This window comes from Bos javanicus, chromosome 18, assembly GCF_032452875.1.
Source record: "Bos javanicus breed banteng chromosome 18, ARS-OSU_banteng_1.0, whole genome shotgun sequence".
Taxonomy (NCBI): Eukaryota; Metazoa; Chordata; class Mammalia; order Artiodactyla; family Bovidae; genus Bos; species Bos javanicus.
This window is the reverse complement of record NC_083885.1, coordinates 10,515,285-10,527,395: the sequence shown is the minus strand read 5'-3', so window position 1 is coordinate 10,527,395 and position 12,111 is coordinate 10,515,285. Positions and strand designations below refer to the sequence as shown.

Genomic DNA, 12,111 nt, shown 5'->3' with positions numbered 1-12,111 from the left:
TGAGCCACGCCGCCGCCCGGCCCACGACCTGCCCCATCTCCCACCTTCTGCCCTCTGCCAGAGCACGGATGCCAACAAAGTAACCAGCCTATGCCTGAAGCCACGCTGGGGCTCTCTCTCTCCAGGACATGTGGGGAGTCCTGCACTTGGCCAACACTCCTGGTGGTTCCACCGCCCAGCTCCCGTCTCCCGACTTGAACACGGCGCACTCGCCCCAGACACGCTGGGGCACCTGGTCAAGATCAGGGGCTCACGTCCACCCTCTTCCCTCCCCATCTGTAATCCTGCTGCAGAGGCCGTGAGACTGGCACGGCTGACACCTGTCCTTGGACCTGGTGTCCACTCCCTCTCTAGGACTGAGTCCCAGGACTGAGCCTGATTCCAGGAAATGGCCTTGCGCTCCAAACCAGACGCTGCTGGACAAACCCTTCCCCAAGCCCCTCCCCTCACTCCAGTTCACCGCGCGCCCTCGAGATGCCCCAGCAACGCCTGCTTCGGAGCTGGCTTTACCCAACACCTGTCATCACAGAGCCAGGCACCCCTGGGCCAGGATGCTCTCAGACCCAAACCGGCGCTCAGGCCCTTGACCCCCAGGCCCACCCACACCCACTGACCTTCTTGGTGTAGCCCATGGCCTTCAGCACGGAGTGGTTCAAGGTTTCCAGGGAAGCCAGGACGTCCTCATAGTCCCCCATGTGGTCCACAAAGTAGTCTGGTGGGGGGTGGGAAGCAGAGGTCAAAGATCGTAGGAGCATCGCACCCCTCCCCTGGGTCCTCCCCCAAGAGAATCACTACGCACCCAAGTCTGGGTCCCCGCACAGTGGCACCTACCACAAAGCTCCTTGGTGTCCACATGGCTGCATGCAGAGAGAGAGGGGGGGCTCAGAGACAGGCCTGTCCCCGCCTTCCTCCCACCCCCCATCCTTCCCCCTCTGGGGTGAGCACAGCCCCCAGCGGTGGTCAATACCCCCCCACCTTGTAGCCTAGGTGACCCCCACTTCACAGATGAGAGAGCAGCCAGTGAAGGCCGCCACCCCCTCCAGAGGATCTGGGTCTGTCTGACCTTGTCACCACACCACCCACCCCGTTCTACCCCCCGAGACTGGCCACTACATCCAGAGCAGAGGGGGCTGAACCAGGGGCTTTGACAGCTGTCACCAGAGCTGTCTGGTGACCTCAGCCCCGGGCCCTGCTCTGTCAGAGGGTGTGCCCCCCCTTGTTCTCACTCGAGCCCTGGGGTCCCGTGTTCCTGTTCCTACAGCCAGAAGGCTCTCGGTCTCTCCTCAGAGGCTGAGCACGGGCCACCCACGCCGGGCAGGTGAGGCAGCAGCCTCAGAACCCAGACGCTGTGAACAGGAGCTGGGGGCGGGCGCCCGGGGACCCAGCTCTGTGCACGTTCCGTTCCGACAACCTCCCTTCCCGCCGGCTCCCTCACCGGGAGAGGAGGGGCTGGCCTCAAAAGCAAGCCAGCCTCATCGCAATGGCTCTGGGGAGAGGCTCCCAGCTCAGGGGCTCTGCAAATTCTGTTGTGGAGGCCCACGTGGGACAAGTTCTCAAAGAGCCTGCAGAGAGGAGGCCTGCTTCACGGTGCTCAAAGTAGCACTGGGCCAACCTTCCTGAGCCGCGCGGACGGTGTGGGGTAGCAAACCTGTCTAGCATCCCCAGGAGGGACCGTGTACAGCTCACACTCTAGGGAGTGTTGGAGACAAAACACCCAAAGGTCTTTAGAGCTCGGACTTCTTGCTGATGGGAAGTCCGCCCCGCCCGCACTCACACCAGTGCCTCCTCCACCCCGCTCCAGCTGCCCGAATGAGGCCGAATAATCTGTGGGCACCTGCAAAGCCCTTTCAAGCTCCCGGGGGTGCTGCAGGACCCGCTCAGAACCTCCATCTGGCTCCAGACACAAAGCCCTCCCCTGGGGTCTGCAGCAGAAAGCAGTCCCTTTCAAGTGGCCTTTCCTGAGCCAGCTGCCCGACCATGGCCCCAGGCCCCCTTCAAGCTGGGCCCCCTGAAAACAGGCCTGGGGACAGCTCCTCCTCCACACCACCTCTAGCCTGGCCCAGGGGACCTCAGCCTATCAAACCTGCCCCTCAGCAGCCCCAGGAACTCGGGTCCTCATCACCTGAATGGGGTGGAGAAGGGGCCGGGGCCTCAGCCTGCCTGGGGACCACTCGGAAAGGGCGGGCTGGAGTTCAGGGTGGGAAGGGTTGGTCCCTGTGAGTAGAGTGAGCATTTTGTGCTGGATATAAGGATTGGTTGGGTTTGGAGGAGTTTGGGGTTGATTGAACTGCAGGTTAGGGTTCTGGCTGGGTTGGAGAAAATGTAGAGAGTAAGAAGAAAGGTTAAGGTCTGAGTAAGAACCAGTCTGGTTTAAGGTGGGCCCCAGTTAGGAAGAGCAAAGCTCGTGTTGGGACTGAGAACAGGCATGAGGTGCTGGGGTCAGAACTGAGTTGAGCTTTGTCATCCCGTGTATATTCTGCTTCCCAGGTGGGACAGTGGTAAAGAACCTGCCTGCCAGTGCAGGAGATGTAAGAGACGTGAATTTGATCCCTGGGTCAGGAAATCCCCTGGAGGAGGGCAAGGCAACCCACTCCAGTATTCTTGCCTGTAGAATTCCATGGACAGAGGGGGCTGGTGGGCTGCAGTCCGTGGGGTCACACAACTGAAGCAACTCAGCATGCACGCACATATATTCTGCAAACCTAGGCTCTTTTCCTGCTTTGCCACATTGCGTTCAGAAAAGACAAACACTTGCCAACACAGTCTCAATCTGTCCACTCCCCAGACCACCCCGGCCAGTAGGGGCCAAAGAGATGGGACTCTGGACTAGCGGTGCAGGGGAGTGGACACTGGAGACTGGGGGATGCCACCTCCCAGTTCCAGCCGCCGGGACTGAGCTCACTTGGTGTTGTCAGAGTCGATGGTGTGGAAGAGATCCTCCAGTTCCCTCTCGTTGAGGACGCCATCTGCAAAGAAGAGCTGGAACTCCTCCAAGGACAACTTCCCGTCGTCTGTGAGGGAGAGAAAGGGAGGGCAGCTGGTGTTGAAGCAACGGGACATCCCCAAATCAACAGAGGAGCCACAGCCAGGCAATCCCTGCCCGCCCCTGCCAACTCCCCAGCCAGCAGCCACACTCCCGCACGGGGCACCCCTGCCCATGGCATGAACCCACAGTAGCCACCATTTCACAGAGACCAACTGCTCACCCAGCTAACTCCCCACCCAACAGAGCAACACCCATGTACAGGGACTCGCCTCGCCAGCAAATACTGGGGCTCCTCAAGCCCCGCAGCCAACAGGCAGGCAGAGAGCACCTGTCAGGCAACCGTCGCTCTGAGTCACCTGCCCACTCGGAGGTAGGTAACCCTGTACCTGTTGCCTCCAGCGGTCCCCAGCCTTTTTAGCACCAGGGGTTGGTTCCATGGAAGACAATTTTTCCACAGACCAGGGGGAGGGGGTGGTTTCAGGATGCTTCAAGCACATTGCCCTTTATTTTTATCATTTTATCAAACATCGTCATTAGATCCCAGAGGTTAGGGATCCCATATCTGTAAGAGGCAGGTTTAAACCTGGGCGGTCTGAGGAGCACTCTCACTTGCTTCCAAAAGCCCAGAGAACCTCTGTACACTTAAATCATCTCGACCCCAGCACCCAGGTCCCGCCTGGGGAGGCAACGACCTCTCTCCTCTGCCTTCGCAGGGTGCGATGTGACCCACTGCCAGCAGTGGCACGGAGTCCTCACCAGGCTGTGGATGCAGCCCTGAAGATGCCAGAGCCCAAGGGGAGGTGGTGGCAGGCCCGGGCGGGGCTCTGGACGAGGGGCCCCCACAGCAGACACACCTATCCCAACACGTCCCTCCCCATCTCACACCTTCAGCAGCCTCCACTGCATCACCCTCGGTAGCAGCATCTGCTGGGGAAGCTTTCATGGGCTGGGGGCAGCCGGACCCCTGAGAGAGGGGCTCCCAGCAGAACTCCAGCTCCTCCCACCTGGGCTCTCCAGCTCAACACACTCATCTCCCAATCCCACCCCTGAAGCCATGACCCCCTCCTCAATGACCTTAGACCGGTCCTGCTCCTCCCTAAAGGAACCATGTCTGTGGGCAGCAGTGGAGGTCAGGGAGAAGGGCGAGCCCAAGACCCTTCCGGCCCCAGCCCCTCTCCGTAGACCCCCTTCATTACTTCCAACTAGTCCGCACTCAAAGCCCTTGAGAGCCCACATGGCACTTTTTATGGATTAGGAAGAAATGCCCTTCCTGGTGGGCAGGGTGGTGGAGATGCAGCCCAGTGTGCCCTTGCAAAGTGCACAACACGCCCAACCAGACACGGCAGACCTGCTCAGGCCCAGGGCGGAAGTCACTCACACTTTTTTTAAATGCATTTTACCTCTGCGTTCTATATCTTAGTTTATTATTTTTGGCTGTGCCAATCAGTATGCAACGTCTTAGTTCCCTGACCAAGGATCAAACCTGTGCCACCTGCAGTGGGAGAACTGAATCGTAACCACTGGGCCACCAAGGACGTCCCCACTGTACATTTTAAAGGCTCTGGAGCTTCTACTCTGCTGCCAGCAGCTCTGCAGGGGCTCAAAGTAGGGCAACAGGAGACACTGAGCTCATCACATCTTGCCGCGGCTCCCCTCCGCCCATGCTGAGACGGGGGATATGAGAGAGTGTGTGCAGGCTTGCATATGGAGGGGCTGGGGCAACATGCCGCATGCCTCCAACATCCTGGCTCGGGTTTTAATGTCACAAATGGGAGAATGAATTTCTAACACTCAAAATCCAGAGTCCCCCTGAAGACAAAACAAACACCCTCTCCCTCTCCAATAACACATGAAGACCCAAAAACCAACCAGAGAAGTGCAGGGTAACAACTGTGAAATACATAAACGCTAAGCTATGGCTCTGTCTCCTGTGAAAGAGGATGCTTTCCAAGTTTCCTTTAGCAAGACTGATGATGATCCAGCAGCCAGGGGCAAAACCAGGGCAGACACACGGGCTCTGTGTGTTCATGCATCTGGTCCTCATCCACCCCTGGCAGACTCCATCCTCCGCACCCCGCCCTCACTGCCCTCCCCCCCCATTTACAGAGCAGAGAGGCCAGACCAGTTATGGGACCCAGGCTCCTCAGTGGGAGCTCAAACCCAGGCCACCAGGCTCCTGAGTCCACACTCCCAACCCAACCCGCGGCAGGGTCTTCTGTCGGGACCCCCAGCCACAGGGTCACACGGAGAAGCTGTGGCCAAGCCTGGACTCAGTGGAAGTGTGCTCTGAACGACTACGCATGTCTGCCACGGGTAGGGCACCACCAGCACCTCCGACCAGTCTGCACTCAGAACGGGCAGAGAGGGGCCCGCCAGCCTCCTGGGCTGACATTTACCTTGAACGTCCCAGCACAGCCCTAATGAACCCAGATCAGCTAATGAGGGGGGGCAGCATCTGCCTGGGGCCTCTGTGCAATTAGAGGAGCCAGCGGGTCTGCACCTCCAGGACCCCCGAACGGGCTGTCTGAAGGTGTCCACACTAATGAGCATGAGCTCAGCCTCTGTCCCAGTGACCTTTCAAATGCCAGGAGTCTGCCAGCGCCCCGGCCCCTGGAGGGAGACGCACTGGCACTCACTCATCTGCCGGCCGCCACACCACCCTTCTGGGCCCCAGACCCTAGGCTGCCAGGCAGGCCCTCCTCTTTCTGCCTCCCCTTGGGGGCCACACCCGGTCTCCACCCTCACCCCCACGGAGACACCTCTGACCTGGGAGCTGCCAGGACAGGCCAGCCCGAGCTGAGCCCCTGCTCCTGTGATTCCAGAGACTGATTCCACTGCAACCCATGGCCCAGGCCCTCATTTGGGACCATCCTGCCATCCCTGCAGGCATCTTGCTGCTGTGGATGCCAGGGAATCTACCTGTGCTAGGAGTGTGTCTGCATACCTGCCGTATGCACCTCTGTCTACACCCACACTCGCCCCTTCTCCCATTCCCCTGCCCACACGGTGTCTGCAGACTGGGCTGGATTCAATCAGAACTTCCTGCCCAGCCCCCTAGCCCAGACTCTGTGATCTTTTGCATGTCCTCCCCAGCCTTGATTATGTCACATGTAAAAAACGGGGATGACGTTCCTTCTGCCTCTAGGACCCGAGGGAACGTCCAATGAGGACGTCTATTAATGTCCTGGTGTGTAACGGATGCTCCACAGCCGCCAGCAGTCTCCACCAGATGTTGATGCCCCGTGAAGTCCAGGGTGGGAACCCAACACTTGTTGACAAATCACAGCCCGTTTTCAAGGGCTTGACATTCATCAGCCGGCATGAGGGCTCATAGACCCCTTACAGCATGCCAAGACCCAAGCTCTACTCCATCCCCGACAGCCCCACCCCAAGATGGGTACCAGCATGACCACCCCCACCCACGGATGGAGACGCTGAGGCCCTGAGAGTCTGGGGACTGGCCTGAGGTCAGAGCTGGGAGGGAGCTGAGCCCAGGCAGTCCCTGTGGCAAAAGGGGGGTGCCCCCCGGGGACTGGCACCACATCCCACGTGAACCCCCCCAACGGCCACTGGTGGTGGCCGGGAAGACGAAGGTCCCAGGGAGAGGAGGGGGCTCAGGGCCTCTGTGGGGGCCACAGGAGCAAAGTCGAGGGTCCCTGAAGCTGAGCTTGGAGGGTGGAAACAGTCTCTGATGGCATCAGGGGGCGGGGGGCGAGCAATGAGGACGAAACCCATCTTGCCTGAAGGGAGACGAGGGCGCCTGCCACCCACACACTCCAAAGGTTCCCGCAGAGCTGAGCATCCAGAAAGACACACACACACAACCCCCCACACACACACAACTACACACACACCCGGCACGAACAGCAATGGTCACAGAGACCCACACACATAGGTTCTGAAGCACAAATGGAGAGACACACGTGCAGCCACACCCAGACGGCTGCCCCTGGGCAGGCACACACCGCACTGCCAGGAGTCACACCCGGTCACCACCTGTGAGGCAGCAGCCGGGCACCGAGGGCCTACTGTGTGCCAGGCCACGACAGGGACAAGCCCAAATCCCTCAATGTGACACCTCACCACAGGCTGAGGGGCATGGCCAGCACATGGCAACAACCACGTGGCCCCTGGCTAGCCACATGCTAGAAGGTTCCGAGAGGCCTGCAAGGGGATCAAACCCCTGGACCCACTTCTCTAGTCTCTAACGCCACTCAGGCTGCACCGTCACGATGATGTCTCAGCTGCTGCTGAAGTCCCCCCACCGTGTCCCTCCCCTTCCTCGATGCTCCGTATGGAACTGCTCCTGATGCTGCTGCTGCCTTCCAGAGGGATGGGGAGGGGACGGGGAGGGGCCCCCGTCACACCTGAGAATTGGGGGCGGTGCGAGAGATGGAGAACCCCTGGGCACTGGTGGCCAGCCCAAGTCTTGTGTTCTCCCCTCAGCACCAGGCGGGGTCAGCTAGACAGTGACTCCCGGGGTCAGCAGGGAGGGGGCTGAGGGCCTGGGACCTGGGGGCAGGTGCCGGGTCAGCTGTGCCCACTCCTCCCTTGGCAGGGGCCTGGAGACTCAATCAAATCAGTATTTTCTCAAGGAATTAACACTGAACTCTGCCGCCTCCTCTCTTACAAAGCTCACCAGCCATGTCTTCTCCCTTCATTTCCCAACAACCCTGGAATGTAGACAGGTTAAGTGTTATCACCCCACTTTAGAGATGGCAAAACCGAGGCCTGAAGCGGGACTGTGTCCTGGTTCAAGACCACGGAGAGCTGCTTCGACCCGAGAACGACGATTCCAGTATGTAGACGATTGCTCCCGGTGGCCACCCTGAGCCTCGGGGGGCCCCTGCCTTCCAGAAAGGCCGGGGTGGAGCAATCTGCAGCAGGTGTGCTGAATTCATGGACCCAACACCATTCTCACTCTGTGTGGGAAGTCTTTTTGCGGGGCGGGGGAGGGGGGGCGGGTAGTGGTGGAGGGAGCTCCAGAGGCCACAGCAGAGCCTGGACTGCCTTCCTGCAGCTGGGTGACCCCGGGTAAGACACAGAACCTCTCTGGGCCACCAGGGAGCTGACAGAACAGGGGCGACAGCACGGACGCCTGAGGAGGAAGAATGCCGGGGCCGAGGTGAGGCTGGGGGCTTCCTGAGCGCCCCCCAGGGCGGCTCTGGCCCAGCTCAGCTGCAGGTGGTGGAAGCGCATGAAGCGCTGACAGTGCATAACTCACCGCACCACCCACACCTGCCCGCTGAAGCCGCACAGCTCCCCTGCTCAGTAGGAACCACGGGGGTCCCCTCGTAGGATGGGGAAACAGGCGCAGGGCAGTGTCCTGCACCCCCAACCAGAAAGAGCCAGGTCCTCACTCGGGGATAGCCTTGGGGGTGTGGGAAGACTCACCGTTTTTGTCTGCACGGCGGAAAATCTGCAGAGAAGAGAGATTAAGTCAGCGTCGGCCAGGAGGGGCAGGCTTCCAACATCCCCAGCCCAGTGGACCCGGGGAAGCCGGGCCGCTTTTCCCGAAGAGGGGAGGCTGCCTCCTCGAGGGGGGCATTTCAGGCAGCGGCCCCCCAGCCCCCCTCGAGGAGGCAGCCTCCCCTCTTCCTCGGGCGCCGCTGGCCATGCGGTTGAGCGCACGCGCGCAGGTGTGCGTCCAGAACCCTCGGCCCACATGCCGCACCCACAGGTGGCCACACGCTCTCCACTCCCATCCGTGGGAGGCAGCCACTCACCTTACACCCCAACCAGGACCCCTCGAGAGCCTGGTGTTCTCCAGGGAGGGTGGGTTAAATCTGAACAGAGGCATCTGCAAGCGAACCTCGAGACCTGGCGACGGAACCAGCCAGGGCACGGTGGGGTTAGTTTTTTTGGGGTGGTCAGTGGGTAGGAGCAGCCCGCAGGGAGCTCTGAAAGAGGGGTGGGGAGGGAAGGGGCAGCCCAGTCCCTCTAGCCGCAGTTGAAACCAGATAGCTCCTCCTGGTGTTTTTAGGACCTAGTAAGCTTTGCTGGAGAAGGAAATGGCAACCCACTCCAGTATTCTTGCCTGGAGAATCCCAGGGACAGCGGAGCCCGGTGGCTGCCGTCTATGGGGTTGCACAGAGTCAGACACGACTGAAGCGACTTAGCAGCAGCAAGCTTTGCTGGGGGCTTCCCTGGTGGCTCAGACGGTAAAGAATCTGCCTGCAATGTGGGATACCCAAGGGTTCAATCCTTGGGTCGGGAAGATCCCCTGGAGAAGGGAAAGGCTACCCACTCCAGTATTCTGGCCTGGAGAATTCCATGGACAGAGAAGCCTGGCAGGCTACAGTCCATGGGGTCGCAGAGTCGGACCCTTCTGAGCGACTTAAGCATGCGTGCACACAAGCCTTGCTGAGGGTAGAAAGAGGGGGAGACGCCGCCCCCAGTGTGTGACCCTCACACCTTGGAGAGCGGGAGCCAGGCCCCTCCCTCCAAGCAGTAGGGCGGGCATCCATCGTCGGGCACCTGGGGCTGTGACAAACTGAAGCAGCAGCTCAGGAAAGATATTCTCAAAACATTCCCCCTTTCTTGAGCTGAACCCCAAGTTGGGGAAGGGGACACAGCTCTGGAGCCACTGCGCCTGGGGCAGAAAAGGGAGCAGTTGCCAGCACCACAGCCTGTGCATCGCACACTGCTCCTGACTGCAAGGTTCCCGAAGAGGCTGGAGTCCCACCTTCAGGTGCTGGGGCCGGGCGCGAGCATTAAACAAGTGACTGACCCGATAGGAGATGTGGCCCTGGCACTCGCTCATCACCCCCATTTCACAGATGGGGAGACTAGGCTCAGAGCCAGCTCAAGGCCAGCGTGGCGTGAGGATTCCAGAGCCCACGTCCTGTCCTGTGTGAAGGGGTGGGGGGCCTGGACAGAGCTCTCCGCTGCAAGGGCTTTCAGCTGCGAACTCACTGGGGCTTTGAGAGGGTTCACCTGTGTAGGCAGGCGTGTGTGGGCTGCGTGTGAGCACATTCTGGGAAGCCTGGGAGCCACGGCCACTCGCCGCAGATCCCCCCCTGCCCTCTGGGCTCAGAGCCAGCGATGGGGGCTCCAACAGGCACGTGGTGGGGGTGGGGAGGCAAGAGGAAACCCACACTGTCCCCCACTCACCAGGATGTGATACACACACCTCTCCCACCCCCGTGTCACCCACCACGGAGGACCCTCCCTAGGACAGGCACACCCCACTGCCATGCTGCCCCTTGGGTTGGGCAGAGCACCCCACGGGGGATGCCCCCCCACCCTAGCAGCCACCCACCCTGTAGAAGGCTCCCTCCTAAGGAGGGGAATGGGTGGGAGGGTGAGGTGGGGCGATTTGGGCCCCAGAGGATGTGGGGGAGGGGGTGAGGAGGGGAGACAGTGAAAAGGGGAGGGAGGTGAGCGGAGGAGGGGAGGGGGAGGAGGGGAGGGGAGGGGGGAGGGGAGGGGAGGGGGAGGAGGGGAGGGGAGGGGGAGGAGGGGAGGAAGGGGATCAAGGACCGACGGCTCAGAATGGAGTGCTGGTCCTCAGAGAGGATGGGGGATGGCTCCAGTCCTACTGAAAGGAGAGAGAAAAGCAGTTGGGGAGGGGGCTTTGCTTTTAAAAAGGTGGTGCCTGAGGCAAAAGGGTTGAGGACACAAGGGCTTAAGGTCCAGAGCTCGGACAAGAAAAATGGCCCTGGACCCAGGGATTGTGTGTGTGATGGGGTGGGTTGGGGGGAGAGTCTTAGAAAAGTAAGGACGGGGGGCAGGAGCAGGGGCCGACGGCGGTCCGGGACTCGCGTCCCGGGGAGGAGCCGGGTGAAGGATGAAGTGCGGGCTGGAGAAAGATGAGGGTTTGGCCAGGACAGAAGTAGGGGGCGGTGGCCGGGAAGAGGGGCTCCAGGGTCCCGGCTCCGAGAACGTGGAGATCCCGAGAGGGGGAGGGAGGTAAAGGGGTCGTCCCGGTACGAGACGGGACCCGCACGGAGACCGGCCCGGGGGGCAGAGGAGCTGGGGGCCGCGCTCTGCACAAGGAGGAGCCGGTGGATCCCGCTCTGGACCTCCAGGGGTGGGGGCGGGCGTCCCTGCCTGGGGACCCCTGCCCTTTAGGTAGAAGGGGGGTCTTGCAGGTCCCAGCGGGGACCCGGGAGCGCGGCGTCCGCGTCGCCCGGGGGGTAGAACGGGTCCCGGCCCGCGCGTACTCACGTCCAGGATGACGGCGGTGCCCCCGCGCGGCGAGGCGGGGTCCGGGTAGGGGCCGGGGTCCGCGACGGGGGTGTCGGGGGTGTCGGGGGCGTCGGGGGCCAGCGGCGCCCGGGGCTCGCCCATCCTGGCGCCCACCCAGCGCAGCAGCCCGCCCAGCGCCCGGCCCTGCGGCGGCGGCTCCCGGAGCAGCCTGTGCGCGCCGGCCCTGCACAGGCGCGCCGCCCGCTCGCACATCGCGCCGCGCCCGCCGCCGCCGCCGCCGCCGCCCGGAAGCCCGCCGACCCCCGCCCGGCCCGCGGCCCGCCCCCGCGCGACCCCCTCCCCGGCGCCGCCCGCCGCCGCCGCCCGCGCGCCCCGCCCTCCCTCCCTCTGCCCCCGCGGCTGCGGCCACGCGGGGGACGGGCCGGCGCCGGGGGACGGGGGGGGGGGGGCGCCGCCCCGCCCGGACCCGAAGCCACGTGCCCCGTGGGCCACCGCCCCCGCCCCCGGCGGCCGGGCGCGGCGGCAGGGGGCTGCCGGCAGTGGGGCGCGGGGCTGGGGAGCTAGACCCCGGCCCGGCCGCGGAGGGGGCTGCCTGGCAGGCGCGGGGTGGTGGGGGCCTGGCTTCGGGGGTGCATCCCTGGGGGCTGTCCCCATTCCGAAAGTCTCCCCCTGCCCGCCCTCTGGAAGAATCGCCCCTCCCCCGCGCCGTGGCGCCGCCGCCGGGGCCGGAGCGCGGTGTCCGGCGAGCCCGGAGCGCCCTCTGCCGGCTGCCGTCCAAGGAACGCGCGCCCACGCACCGGGGCCACCTTCTCCACTCCGCAAGTACCCACTCGTCCCTTCCACGGGGTGCACGCCCCTCAGTCCTCCCCCGCGCGTTAAACAACGCCCAGAACTAGTCTTCCCCACCTCTGGAACACCCTCTTCCCCTCATACTCCCCTCGTCCATCCTCCCAGACGCCCACCCACAGAACCAG

The 12,111-nt window shown here is 62.6% G+C and overlaps 1 protein-coding gene across 4 annotated transcripts in view; it reads right to left on the bottom strand.

Moving 5' to 3' along the window:
• NECAB2 (N-terminal EF-hand calcium binding protein 2) overlaps positions 1–12,111 on the bottom strand; it is a 43,643-nt gene that overhangs the window by 31,014 nt on the left and 518 nt on the right. Inside the window, exons 1-5 of one of the 4 annotated variants that reach the window (XM_061386870.1) lie at positions 11,156–11,404; positions 8,381–8,405; positions 2,903–3,011; positions 832–857; positions 615–712 (exon numbers count right to left, since the gene is read on the bottom strand). In XM_061386870.1, coding sequence (XP_061242854.1) covers positions 615–712; positions 832–857; positions 2,903–3,011; positions 8,381–8,405; positions 11,156–11,389 — 492 coding nt within the window. In that variant the 5' untranslated portion in view covers positions 11,390–11,404. Of the gene's footprint in view, positions 1–614; positions 713–831; positions 858–2,902; positions 3,012–8,380; positions 8,406–8,712; positions 10,122–11,155; positions 11,405–12,111 lie in introns of those variants that run through there. The other 3 variants (XM_061386873.1, XM_061386874.1, XM_061386872.1) reach the window with 3 other exon arrangements.